At 44.7% G+C, this 14,985-nt stretch overlaps 1 protein-coding gene across 2 annotated transcripts in view; it reads left to right on the top strand.

Moving 5' to 3' along the window:
* large2 (LARGE xylosyl- and glucuronyltransferase 2) overlaps positions 1 to 2,993 on the top strand; it is a 60,762-nt gene extending 57,769 nt beyond the window's left edge. For both annotated transcript variants that reach the window (XM_041934537.1, XM_041934538.1), the window contains 4 exons: positions 554 to 832; positions 915 to 1,061; positions 1,158 to 1,353; positions 1,746 to 2,993. In XM_041934537.1, coding sequence (XP_041790471.1) covers positions 554 to 832; positions 915 to 1,061; positions 1,158 to 1,353; positions 1,746 to 1,943 — 820 coding nt within the window. In that variant the 3' untranslated portion in view covers positions 1,944 to 2,993. The remainder of the gene's footprint in view (positions 1 to 553; positions 833 to 914; positions 1,062 to 1,157; positions 1,354 to 1,745) is intronic.
* The last annotated feature ends 11,992 nt before the right edge of the window (positions 2,994 to 14,985 follow it).

The following is a 14,985-nucleotide window of genomic DNA, read 5'->3' as shown; positions in this document are numbered from 1 at the left end:
CTCTCTCTCTTTCTGTCTGTCTCTCTGTCTCTCCCTCTGTCTCTCTGTCTGTCTCTCTGTCTCTCTGTCCCTCTGTCTCTCTGTCCCTCTGTCTGTCTCTCTGTCTGTCTCTCTGTCTGTCTCTCTCTGTCTCTCTCTCTGTCTCTCTCTCTGTCTCTCTGTCTCTCTCCATGCAGAAGAATCTGAAGCTGACCTTGATTTTATCTTGAGGCCAGTTTAAAGTTTTAATCTTGTTTCCATTTATTCTTATTCACATTTTAGTTGGTTTATTTGTTCCAGAGGTTTAATGATTTTACTAATTTGACTTTTTATCATTTTTTATCACCTTTTTATAATTAAACGTCCTGTTTGTGCGTCGTGTGTATGTTGTTACTCGGCTGTGTGGACGTCTCTAAACGCAGCCTCTTTGGGTTGTTGGGACAAACTGAGACATTCGAAGTGTGAGCTTGTGCTCTGGAAACGTGCGATGGCTGCTTTTCACTATTTTCTGACATGTTGTTCATCGATGATCATCACACTCAGTCGCGCCCGTGACTCCCCGTGTCCCCTGCAGGCTGCAGATGCTGGAGGCCATCTGTAAGCACTGGGAAGGTCCCATCAGCCTGGCGCTCTACATGTCCGACGCCGAGGCTCAGCAGTTCCTACGCTACGCTCAGGCCTCGGAGGTCCTCAAGAACCGCAAGAACGTCGGCTACCACATCGTCTACAAGGAGGGACAGTTCTACCCCGTCAACCTGGTGAGGAACGTGGCCCTGAAGAACGCCAACACGCCGTACGTGTTCCTGACCGACGTGGACTTCCTGCCGATGTACGGCCTGTATGATTACCTCAGGTAAGACCGGCCCCCGCCCGATCAGAATCTTTGGTAGCTGCGTCTCACCTGTGTGCTCACCTGTCCCGTTTCCTCCGTGCAGAAAGTCTGTGGTTCAGCTGGACATGGCTCACACCAAGAAGGCTCTGGTGGTCCCAGCCTTCGAGACGCTTCGTTACCGTCTGTCCTTCCCCAAATCCAAAGCTGAGCTGCTCTCCATGCTGGACATGGGGACTCTCTACACCTTCAGGTACCTGAACATGAACACGTAGCTTTTCAAATCAGTGACTGAACACTGGAAAAAGAAGCCAAGTGGAAAACGACGCGTCTCTTTGTGCCCCTCCAGGTATCATGTGTGGCCCAAAGGTCACGCTCCTACCAACTATGCCAAATGGCGAACAGCCACCACACCTTACAAGGTCGAGTGGGAGCCGGACTTCGAACCGTACGTCGTGGTGAGACGAGACTGTCCCGAGTACGACCAGCGCTTCGTGGGCTTCGGCTGGAACAAGGTGTCCCATGTCATGGAGCTGGATGCGCAGGTACGGCTGAGTGCTGAGGGTGCTTTTCCACATACGCACAGTAAGATATCTGCAGACGTGCTGGGTGAAATCTGAGAGGTTTGATGGTTAATCCTCTCAGCCAATCAGCAGAGTGTTTTTAAAGTCAGAATCTTCACTGTCATGTTGTTCACACCAAACATGAAGCCAGTTTTCACCTGGTGGTACTCGCACGAGTTTCACCCCCAACAGCCACAATACCTGTACGTTAGCCGTAAGCTAGCAAGCAACAGCGGGAACCAACGGTGTTTGTGTTCAGCCTCAGACTGATTGTTTACACGATGTCTGTGAACGCATCATAAGGCCCGACACTGAATTCACTTTCATCATTTCCGTGTTCTGCTGTCTCAACCCATTTCTTTTCCTTCCCTCAGGAGTACGACTTGATGGTCCTGCCCAACGCGTTCATGATCCACATGCCCCACGCTCCCAGCTTTGACATCTCCAAGTTTCGCTCCAGCTCCAGTTACCGCAACTGTCTGAACACCCTGAAGGACGAGTTCCACCAGGACCTGTCCAGGAAGTACGGCTCAGCAGCTCTCAAGTACCTCACGGCCCAGAGGAACATCTAACAAGCAGAACTGCTGAGAGCCAGCGAGTCCGTCAGCCTCCGAGCTCCTGACCGGCGAGGCCCGAGAGCTCGGACGTGTACTGATGACGCAGCGCTGTGCTGCTGGCCGCCTCGCCGCGGAGCGCAAACAATGACGGTAAAGCTTTACAGCCCCTTTGAACATTATCGGGCTCCTGTGCATTAATTCTCCAGTCGACTCCACCTCGAGGTGGCCGAGGACGAGATGCGGAGACGACAGACCGGACTGGGCTGAACGTGGCGAGCGATGACTGTGGATACTGACGGGACTAGCTTTAAGGCGGGAAATAACAACCATATTCTTATAACTTGTTCTGACAATCAGGGCTTTTTCCAGAAGACACGTGATGGACCGGTCCGTCCACGCGGACACGTGGACTCGACGGGACTCGTGTAGTTTGGGGAAACGTTTGAAAGAGAAGACTACGTTTGATGGTTTGTGTGAGGCCAGTCGAACTGGAGAAAGAGTTAAGCCTTATCACGTTCCCTGTATTTACGGAGATATTTAATACTTTCATTTCTCTTTTTTTTCCGATGGAAATCAGAACCAATGAATAACAAACGTTGGCATTTCCAGTGTTTTGATTACGACTTTGCATAAGAATCAGTTTATTTTTCCTTTCTATATTTTCTGACCTCTTTTAAACAAACTCCATCACGTCCCAGTGGAGTTGGTTCAGATTTTCTGTGAGCTTCAGGGATGTGCTTCGTATGTGTGTGCGAGCGTCTGATCCAGCTGCGTCGCCCGGCTCGTCCTCAACGCGCTTACCGACCGTCGTCAGTGTCATTCCCGCTTTTGTCTCGATCACGTATTCGCTTGCATGTAAAGAGTGGCGCTACATGCCATTTTTAGGGTTTTTCCCCATCATCCATCCCTCTGAAAGAAGCAAAACTCTATCAATGATATCGGATTTATCATTAATGATCGGGACCAACTCACGCGACCAACACCGACACCTTACAGTGAGTCGCTACAAGTGAAGCTAGCGGCTCTGAACGAAGCTGCTCCGCTCGGACGAAGGGCAGGTTTTTTTTTTAGTCTCTTGTGTTTGTGCCATCACATCCATGATGTGTCTGATTCACTGGATATATCCGTGCCATCTACTGTAACACCATACAAACAACCCCGTGTTCGTTCTCTGTAAAGTCCAACTGAAATGCCAGCTTTAAACCTTCTGCACTCACATCAGAGGAGAAGAGTCGCTGTCACCAGGAATTTAGCCTCTAAACTGGACATCGTCACAGCTCGTCTCCGCCATCGCAAATAAAACAGGCTCTTCGTCCAGGTCCTCCTCTGGCAGGGTTTGTCTGTCTGAGGCCTCCTCCTCCTCCTAGACAGATCTTTAAAATGATTAGACCGCAGTAAGCTGCTAATTAGCGTGACAAAACAATCTGATGCTTCGGTTATCTGATGAGTTATCACCATGACAACTGAGCATCTCCCATTTGCTGATGAAGACTGTCAGATGTGCTCAAAGCTCTATTGCTCAATAGCAAAGGCCTAAAAGACCCACATCTGACCTCAATTACCCGACACCCCCCCCCCCCCCCCTCCACATCAGCAGCAAGTCCAGCTGCCTTTGACTCTGCGCTCTCTAGCTTGATGCTAGCAGGTTTCCTCTAGCTTGATGCTAGCAGGTTTCCTCCAGCTTGATGCTGCTTCTGCATTAAACAAAGGAGACTGTAGCTAAGAAGCTAATGTTAGCTGCCGTTCACAGGCCATTACAAGCTGCTGTCACACTGACTGTGTGATGCAAACGCAGTGTTGACTGGCTGTCTGCACACCTGAAAACTGTCCACAGAATGATGTCCCCTGTTATTACCGAGCAAAGCAAGCAGGAAAACATGCTGACTCACTTTCAGTTGGACTTTCATTTTGCTATTTTCAGTGTTTTAATGATTATTTTGGGGTTTTTTAGCAGTGTTGTTTGCTTCGTCCGTCCGTCCGTTTAACACTTCAGCCAAAGCAACATCGTCTCACCTGACGTTTCCACGACATCTACTGAGCGGATTATTCTGGTCCCGCCACAGCGATTCCTAACGGTTTTAATGACTCCCTCGTTGTTAGTCTAACCACTGACCAACATTTTGAAAATATTTGCCATATTTTGGTGTAAATTGGAGCTCCCCAGTGGATGATCGTAATGTTTCTTATGTTCTGAGGGCAAACTTTACCTTTCAGCTCCAATAACAGCTGAAATACTGGGAGAATTGAGGATGTGACAGTACAGGCTGTCTGAGACCAGCAGAGCTGAAACACACGAGCCTCCTCTTTACTCGTCTCACTTCCGGCTGTGGTGAAAACATTTTGACCACCACAGCGTCCCTTTATTTTCTCGATCTCTGCCTGCGTTTAGGCGAAGGCAAGCAGAGAAGGATTGATCCAGTTTAATTTCCACAGGAGGAGGAGGAGGAGGAGGAGGAGGAGGAGGAGGAGTGGCTGTTGGATCATGAGTGAAGGTGTACGTGATGGCCTCGGGCTCAGACAGAGTTAGTTTGTTGAGGAATGACTGTGAACTATGCCCCCCCCACCTGCCGCCATCCACGCCGCCTCCATTGACTTGTTGTTGATTGTGGTAAATGCTAGTGCCTTTGCTGTATTGTGAAACTGGATATTGATTGTACTGTTGTACCGACAGGGCCTGGGGATAGTCAGGCACTCTATTTATTATTGTTGACTCAAATCAATCATATTTTTCTATGTAAGTGCTTTAAATAAATTTGCCCTTTTTTAAATCACTTTGTCCGGAGTATTTTGTTTCTCTGCAGTCCACCTTTCCTTCACTTACTGTCGAGTTCCTGTTGAATTAATGTTATTTTGGGATTACAGAAACCTTTAGGACTTTTTAAATTCTCACCCCTACAGGGCGAATAATATCTCGGGGTATCCAGGAATTTATAATATTCACCGAGCTCAGTGGTGTTAAGCCTGTGTGAACCTTCCATGTGTGTAATTGGGCCAAAGAAAATTTCCAATACAAACTGAACTATTGTGGATGAACACAGAGGTCCCCTGATTTCTGTCTTCTTTAAACGCAAATTGCAATAAATTAATTGGATGCACAAATTTCCCTGCGGTGTGTTACAAGGCCGCTGTCGCTGTCAGTTGCTGAAAACTTCTGAAATAAAAGCCAAAGTTATTTTTTAGTTTGTTTTGTCCACTCAGAATACAGAAAAACTACAACATATACTGCAGACAGAGAAAGCAGACTGGCTCCTCAGCACCAGACAACAGGCAGAAAACAGCAGAGAGCGCTGATATTGGTTTTATTCACCACTCCCCCAGAAACCTTGGAGCCGTGCTGAGAAAACATCCTCAGGCTGAAACAGCCCCCAACTGGCCGAGTAACCCGACGTTTTTGTACGGAGTGATTCAAAAGCAGCTCGTCAGTCTGAGAGAAGTTCGAGGTTCATCGACTCCTGAGTCGCTGAGACACGGTCGGCTGCTGCAGGTAATGGACCCCATCATATCAGCCATTCAGAAAATTACAAGCGTAATAAACTTATAAAAGCATATTTCAGTGGCATTAAAGTTAGTAAGGACCCAATCAGCTCATCAACAAATTGAAGCTATCCAATAACACTTGAAGTGATGGTTTTGTACTGCAAAACGAACGAGTTCAGCACCAATGAACAGCTGAAGTGTTCAACAAACCAAAACTGCTCTTCAGGCGCCGCAGCTCATTAAGTGAACATTAAATAACCAGCAACTGCAATAAATACATAAATAAAACTGATTTCCTGGACGACACAATTGACTTGACAAGTGAGATTTTAATTTTTTTCAGGCATAAAATCTGTGACACAGCGAATAAAAACATTTCCAAAGAAATCTGTCTCCATTCATTTTGTTCCTCACATATTTTCAGACATAGACCAGTCACCTGCTGACCAATCACTGTAGACTTAGTGAGGAAGCTCATTCAGGAAACATCCTGAGCGACAGGGTCTGTGAGCTCAGCACTTCCACAGTAAAAGAGTCTCTCAGCAGCTTTGTCGCTCTGAACTCTCAAATTATAATTAGCTGCACTAATTAATATTTTTATATGAACAATGAATCATTACTGTTGAATGTGGAAGAATTCCCACCATCTCTGCAGCTCTGTGGAGCTTTTTAGCCCCTTTTAGCTTTTTCCTGTTTGTTCTCAGTGTTTCCAGCAGGAGCTCTTTCATAAACATATGTATGTATGCATGCACGCATGCACACATGCACGCATGCACATACGTATTCATACATACATGCATACGTACAAACAAGCAAACTTACATACACGCATGCATATAACATACACACATACAGATATACATGTATGTATGTAGCTGTATATATATTCATTCATACATACAAACATACATACATACATAAACACATGAATACATTCATACAAAAACGTATAAACACATACATACATACACACACATGAACACGTGCATACATACATAAACTTTTAAACACTTACCTACATGCACACATACATACACACATAAGAACATGCATGTATACATACAAACATACATAAAGACATTTATGCATTCATACATACATATATAAACACATGTATCCCTACATACATGCATACATACAGACATACACACATGCATACATATATACATACACACATGCATGCATACACACGCGTGTATACACACATATACATAAAGACATGGACACATACATACATATATACATAAACTTATTAACACATACAAACATACACAAATACATACATGCATGCATACATACATAAACACATAAGTACATACACACATACATAAGAACATGCATGTATACATGTATGTATGTATGTATGTAAGTAAGTATGCATGTATGCATGTGCTTATGTGCATACATATATCCATACACACATGCATGCATACAAACATACCTACATAAACAAATACATGCATACTTACATACATAAACACATCCATGCATACATCCATACACACATACATACACACACACACATACATACATACATACACACATCCATACATATATCCATACACACATACATACACACATACATGCACACATACATACATACATACATACATGCATAAAGACAGGTCAGTGCATACATACATACACACATACATAAGAACATGCATGTATACATACATACATACATACATACATGCATATATACATACACACATCCATACACACATACATGCACACATACATGCACACATACATAAAGACAGGTACACATACATACATATATAAACACATGAACACATGCACATACATAAGAACATGCATGTATACATGTATGTATGTATGTAAGTAAGTATGCATGTATGCATGTGCTTTTGTGCATACATATATCCATACACACATGCATGCATACAAACATACCTACATAAACAAATACATGCATACATACATAAACACTTCCATACACACATTCATGCACACATACATACATACATACATACATACATCACACATACATAAAGACAGGTACACATGCATACTATAAGCATGCATGAATACATACATACATACATACATAAACACATCCATGCATATATACATACACACATCCATACACACATACATGCACACATACATGCACACATACATACATACATAAATAAAGACAGGTACACATACATACATATATAAACACATGAACACATACTATACTATACATACAGACATACACACATACATAAGAACATGCATGTATATATGCACACATACATACATACATACATACAGTGTTGTGTCTGTATGTGGCGCAGCCCTGCAGCAATACTCCTTCCACACTGTCACATATTACATAGATGTAATATCAGCTGCCCTTGAGCTGCCAGTTCACAGCAAAAATACAGAAACTTTTCCCCTGCAGGGTTCTTTGCAACGCCTTTTCAATTATTAGTCAGCCTCTCTCCATGTAGGTCAGCCAACTTCAGAGTTTCACCAGACATGCAGCACATATGTGCAATGATTCACTGAAGAGACAGTCCCAACACATGTAGGCTTGATGTCTATTAGAGCTTAGGCTACTCAGAAAAGACATCAACAGAGATGTGAGAGGGACACGTTCAACACTTTAAATGCAAAAAATAAAGTTTCGGTGCTCCAGTTCTAATAATTTGGTTCTAACGTCATGGAGTCAGTGTGAGGTGAGGTTGTTTATCACCTGAATTTTAAATGTTTAATGTTGTGGGGATCAGCTCTCTCTGTCGATAAATGGGAAGAAAGTCCCAGTAACATGATAACCACACACACACACACACACACACACACACACTACAAAGCCAGAAGAAGTCATTGTCCGTCAGCTGTTTCCCGCTCTGACATTTATTGCCACAGCCTGGAAATTGAATTGTCTTGTCGACGTGTTGCTTGAATAATGGGCATCCTCTGTTTTCTGTCACAAAACAGAGCATTTCCTCATCTCCACTATCTGCAAAAACAACACCGGTACTGTGATAATCATCTCCAACACTGCCACAGCGATGCTCACTCAGCGATGCTCGCTGATGTTGGTAGAAGAAGACGGCGGATTTTCAGGCTGTTGCAGATACAGCGTGTACGAAGAGTGGCTGAGATCCGCGGCGCCCGAGGAAAATCACCAGCTAACCTCAAGGCTAAGCCCGGGGCTACAGTACAATATGCTAATTCATGAATTCATGAAACATCTGCGGAGTATCAAACACTCTCCGTCTGTCTGTCTGCAGACTTGACAGGTGTCTCTGAAAGTTTGTAGTTTTCAAACACGGAGAAGCAGAATTCAGCTTCTCTGCAGCACAGAGCTGCAACACACTCCCTGCAGAGACAAGACTTCTACAACTTCTCCACTTTGACCCGACACAAACAGCGTCGAATATTATCAGTCTTTATTCCTCTTGCATTATTTTTACAGAATATATCGTGTATCCTTTTTCTGTCTTTCCATCTTTGACATTTCTTTAATGGTTTGACAGTTCGAGTCCACTCTGAACAGTCTGGCGTTTCCTGATGAGGTCAGAACGTCGCTCACGCTGATCTCCTCCAGACTGAACTGTGTTCCCGACGTGGAAACTGGAAACTTTAAGCACGATCCAGTCTGCTGTTCTCTTCAGCGTCTGTGGAGAAATCTCATGTCTGTCACCAGTGTGTCTCTTCTTTCTGCAGAAGTTCTTCAATCCAAACACAACTAATAAACTAAATGATACCTGAGCACCTTCATCGTAAGCTTCCTGGAGTCTCTGTGGGTAAATGAAGTCCACTACCAGCTGTGCCCCTGGTGGCTGAACAGATGCATCAGTGAAGGACTGAATGATGAACCTGTCGCAGCTTCTTGATAATGGAAACCAGAACTGTTCTTTTTTTATTTTTAAAGAATTAATGAACTAATCGTATGAGTACTGTCGGTCCTCAAAGATCTCAACCTGCTCCTCAGGGATGAGGGTATCCACGTCGCCTCCTGGTCCTGCCCTCCTGCCCTCGGTGTCGAGCGGGAGGAGGTGATGGAGCTATCGGGGGACCTGGGCGGGCACAGGCCAATTATTAGTGTCAGAGTCGAGGAAGGATCGATGCGGCTCCAACAAAAACCAAGTCCCAGCAGAGGCCCCGAGGACTCCTCCTCCTCCTCAGATCAATGGCAATAACGGCTCCCTCTCTTTCTTCTCCCCTCCGTGAGCTCAATAAAAGGGACGCTATCACTCTGTCTCTCTCAGCAGTGATTAGGCCCACAGCACTGACGTATCTATCATATTTACTCTGGGTAGTTATTGTCCTGTCTGTGTTTTATTGACTGCTGGCTCTTCTGAGACTTCGTTGTCCATTGATGACCGCAGTCCAGACCTGTTAATGACGGAGTCACGGAGAACAGAAATGACTACGCAGCAGAACAGATCTCAACTGTGAACTAGCAGATTAAAGGTAAGGGTTTCATTAAAGTGATAATGTGCATAAATGGACGTTTGTCAAGTGTTCCTCCGCTAGCTGGTTAGCATGCTAGCTTCATCAGATATCTCTGCAACACAATACACGGATGTGTTCGACGAATGTTTTTCTTTGAGCATTTCGTACCTTCAAAGCGTCGACATGGCTGCAGCAGGAGTGAATTCAAGGTAAATATCTAAAACTTGAAATAATAAACGTGATGCTCATTCTAACTGTTGATACATCACACAGCCGCTGTCATTAACTCGCGTTTATGTCGCCTGTCAGACGATGTCGTGGTCATAAAATACAGATTTGACGAGCAGTTTGCAAAGACGGTAAGCAGGTAATATTTATGAGCGGAGACTAAATCAGTTTCTGTTTCACTCAGACGACAGGGACAGAGAAACGTAAATTAGATTAAATAAATAGTGACTGCGGCGTCAAAGCCCGGCTGAGGTCATTAACAGACTGCATTGTGGGATCGCTGGCAGGAAGTGGTGCTGGATTGTTGGAGGTTTTGAAGGCAGAGCTCAGATCAGATTTCAGACAGAGAGAAAGAACCGCAGAGCAGTTCAAGGGTCGAGATGAAGAGTTTTCTCATGAAAAATGAAACCGAGGAATATTTTCAGCACGAAGGAGAGGTTGTTTTCTTCTCTGCTGACTTCAAAGTTAATCTGATCAATATGTGTTATTCGACTTGTGATGTTTGACATCTACAGTTTAATGAATCGCTCTGCTTAATGACTAATTGAAAGCAGGATTCTGCATGTGGGATAATTTGGGTATTACTTTAATTGAGTGCATGTCATGTAGAGATACTGAGCTCATTAGTCTCCAGCCAGGAGGATCCAGGCTCTGCGAGCTCGCTCCAGACGTTCATCAACCGTGTCACCAAATTAAAAAAGTTCAAGTGTTTCTGCCTTTAAACTTTTCAGACAAACAAGCAACAACATGAGCGACATTTCTGTTTTCACCTTTCAGTTAACAAAAGTGCATTTTTTCACCGTTACACTAAAAAAAAAAGAGTTTTAACGTTACTCTGCAAAAAAAAACAAAAAAAACCCCCCCACACAAACTGGACTCAGACGAAAAGTGTGAGTGGACGTGTGTCAGTTATCCAAAGCTCACTTTCTGTTCCAACACAAGAATTTATTCTTTGTTCTTCTTCCTGTTTATTGACACGAACACCACGATCACGTTTCCACTCATCCTTCTCGTGAACAGACTGATTCAAACCATTTCAAGATACGATCACAACAGGAGGCTCAATGAACACCGACAGCAGACGACCAACCAATCACACTGCGACAAAACCGTTCCAGAAGATCCACTGCAGTAAAAATATTTAGTCCAAAACATGATAATAATCCACAGAAAGATGGTTTCTCTCATCTTCTGCGTTTAAACCGTATCAACATCTGCAAACGTATCAGATGAACTCACGTTACTCTGTGGAGTGTCAGGTAACGCCTCATTGATCAATCACCATCTGCCACATGTAGCCTAGCAACCAGAGAAGACAATAACAGCCTGTGATGGTGAACAGAAGGGTTTAGTTCGCTTCTTCCATGTGAGAATCGGGCCAATCGCAACTGACTTTGCAGATGACTGACTTTGATTAGCCAATGAGACTCTGAACACGCCCATTATTCACAGGGACATTACACTGAGTGTTTGGGATGGATACAGACAGCCACACACACAGCCAAAGGAAGGTACAGATACCTTAAACATGAATATAGACCAAAATCTATATCTATACAGCTAAATATAGACATTGCTTAGATATCACATAAGAAAAACATGGCTTCATGCTGTGGTCTCAACTGCAGGCATCTATCTGCCTTCAGTTTACTTTGGTACGTACGGATCGGCCCTTTAATTCTGTCTCTGACGCTGGCGGCTGCATGACGGTTTCTACAAGTGTCATTAAACACGTCCTTTCTGGAGGATAATGCAAACTATAATTATTCATTATTTTAGATTTGGTTTATTTATGAATCTCTAAAAGACAGAAAAAACAACACATTTTCATCCTGATGAAGACCAGGCAATACAGTTGATAGCTCAGGGAAATCATGTGGACCTTCAGGTGGGTTTTGTCAAACCATTTCCAAGGTCGAGAATGAAAACTTTAATCAGCACAGATGAAAAGTCCTTTGAGTTTGGGATTTAATCACAGATTCATCTCCGTGACAACTGATCAAGCATCCACGGATGAAGACTGTGTGATGCAGCTGAAAGCTCCAGAATAGAACATCACTTCTTTTCTGTCAAACCATAAATCACCTACAGACACGGAGAGCTTCCTGTCAGCACTTCAGCAGACTGTGGAAACAAAGGAGCCTTTATTGAATATGATACCGGTGTTGATGACAAGGCTGCACAGCAAACCCAGCAGTGACCCCCCCCCAACTGTTGTCTGCTGCACTACGTGAACATCATTCATGGAAGACTGAGCTGCAGCGAGGCAGAGACAGTTCAACAATAACCAGAAGACATGTTGCTGAATACAGAACTAACAAAGCCAACAGGACCGAAGAACACAGCTGCAGCACGAGCAGCATGCCAAACCATGCCGGTTACCATGGTAACCTACACTGCCCTGCTAACCTGCTCTAGGTCAAGTCAAGTTAGGAGGATCAAAACCTGTTCCCATTCCGACCAGTCCTAATTCCTGCTGGAGTTCACAGCGAAGTGACGAGTACTGAAGAGCATCAGTGGAATCAGCAGCAGGATCATCAGAGATCATCAGAGATAAAGTCAAAGTTTGTACTGCGGGTTTAACGCAGGACCTCAGAGAAACAGATGAGTTGTACACAATGCGACACCAACAGACCTTCCCTGCATATTAATCACGTTCAGCTGCTTTGGTCCTGACAGGATTCCTAACAGCGTCGATGCTTTACGCAGCACAGTGGAGGGATCTGTGAGACTAACAGAGATAATGTGAAATAAAAAGTTCATTCGCTCTCAGCTTTGCTTCAAAATCCACGTTCTGTTATTTAGCTCAAGTGAGAAGTCTGTGAATCACATAATAATCACACGTCTGTCTCTCTCTCTCAGTCTGCACATCATTAATGCTGCAGGAACGTCCAGGTGTTTGACTGACAGTTGAGGTGAGCTCAGGGAAACTTGCCCTCTTCAGCAGAGGTCTGCCTCGTTTACATCCACACTCTGAGCCGGACTGAAGACCCAGAGTCAGCTTCATGACAGCGGTCATCCAGGACCATCGGTGGTCGGCTCAGAGACGTCAGGTGACCACATCTACGGCCCACAGAGCATGTTGCACTCACGCACATCAGCTAAAGCTGCACTCAGTACTGATGAGGCGTTCAAGGTCTGCTTTACATCACTTCATCTATATTTACACATGAAACTAAACAGACATTCACCACTTCATTAAACACTTGTTTCTTCCCTGATCCCAGACCCTGATGGGAGGGTGGTTGAGGGGTCTCTCAGCAGCCGGCAGCGATGTAACGTGGATCCACGAGAGCCGTCCTCTCATTTCCTATATCACGTGACCCGATGAGGAGGAGGCTGCAGCAGCAGCAGCGCTTAATGAGGGCGAAGGGCCGAACACGCTTTTACACGATGGATTCATTAGAGAGACATATTGCAATATTTGGTAAATGAAGCCTAACCGGTGCAGTGTTGATGTTCTGCTAAGTGTGTGTGTGTGTGTGTGTGTGTGTCCACGGTGGCCCCAGGTCTCCAATTACAGACCAAACTTCTCATCTGGAACAGAGGCCAAAACACCTGCTCAAAACATCTGCTGAGCTCACTGCAGGAGTGAGTGTGTGTGTGTGTGTGTGTGTGTGTGTGTGTGTGTGTGTCAGTTTCCAGGTGTGTGATCTGCTGCTCTGGAGGGAACAGAGCAGTTTTCTGGCCACATAAACCTTTTAAAGAGGGGGCTTCTGCTGGTTTTATGCACCAAACTCAGTGTAAAGCTCCTCAGTCTGTGAAAACGATGACGGTGTAACGTCCTCTGTGGACAGCACACAGTGGAGGTGTGGAGGAAGACGGGGCCGTTTACCGGGGGGGGGGCTCTAATGAAAAACACTATCAAGCGGGTGCTTTGTTTTTGGGGTTTGACCCACTAAAGACTAAAAGTCGGGGTTACCTCAACATCAAATCCACTGAAAGTGAACACACACACACACACACACACACACTCTGAACATCATGTGTCTGTGTGTGAGGAAATGGTAAATGACTGTCATCATATCGAGCTTTTCTAGTCTCCTCTGACCACTCAACGTGCTTTACAACATTCACACACACTCACACACCGATGACAAACATCAGCATCAGGATCAGGAATCGAACCAACGACCTCCATGGCCGCCCTGGATTCTCTGTCCTCCTTCGCATTCAGACTGAATTAATTTAAAAAAACATTTGGTCTTTTCCAGCGTTACGCTCCTTTGAACAAATATTAACAAAACAAACGGAAACAGTTTCTCTGAGCAAAAACCAGTTTATAGACACCAAACAGGGACAGAGCAGCGATGAAACGTCGTGGAAAACGTTCCAGCGCCGTCAAAGACAAAGACTTCGTCTCCTCTTTCAGGCTCTGCAAATAAAATGCAGAACAAAACAGACAATACAGTCTTTAACAGTCATCCAGCCAGCAGTGACGGAGTCTCTGAGCAGGTTCAGCTTCACCGTCTAATGAGCAATTATAACAAAAAGCAGAACATAACAAACAGTCTTTCCTCTTCTGGGACGCCATTAAACCTCCACAAGGTGTCTGAACTGGGCTGTGCTGGTTCACATGAAGCTCTGCGCTGACACGGAAAGAATCAGTCTCAAACATCAAGCCCACTTTAGCTTTGTCGCTAATGTCTCCTTTTTATGTACAAACGTGAACACACACACACACACACACACACACACACACACACACACACACACACACACACACACACACACCACCAGGGAACAGCGCTGCTAGCGTCGCTTTGCTAGTTAGCTCCATGCTAAACAGCTGAACAACGTCGACCTTTACCAGCTGACCTGCTCTGTCTCCAACACAAAGTCTGTCAGCTGCAGTTTACCTGTCCACATTGTGACTTCACACACCTGGTGGCTCACCTGCCAATCAGAGCGAAGGAGGACGGATCTCCACAGACTT

This window comes from Chelmon rostratus, chromosome 1 (genome assembly GCF_017976325.1).
Source record: "Chelmon rostratus isolate fCheRos1 chromosome 1, fCheRos1.pri, whole genome shotgun sequence".
Taxonomy (NCBI): domain Eukaryota; kingdom Metazoa; phylum Chordata; class Actinopteri; order Chaetodontiformes; family Chaetodontidae; genus Chelmon; species Chelmon rostratus.
This window is presented reverse-complemented; position numbering and strand designations above follow the sequence as displayed.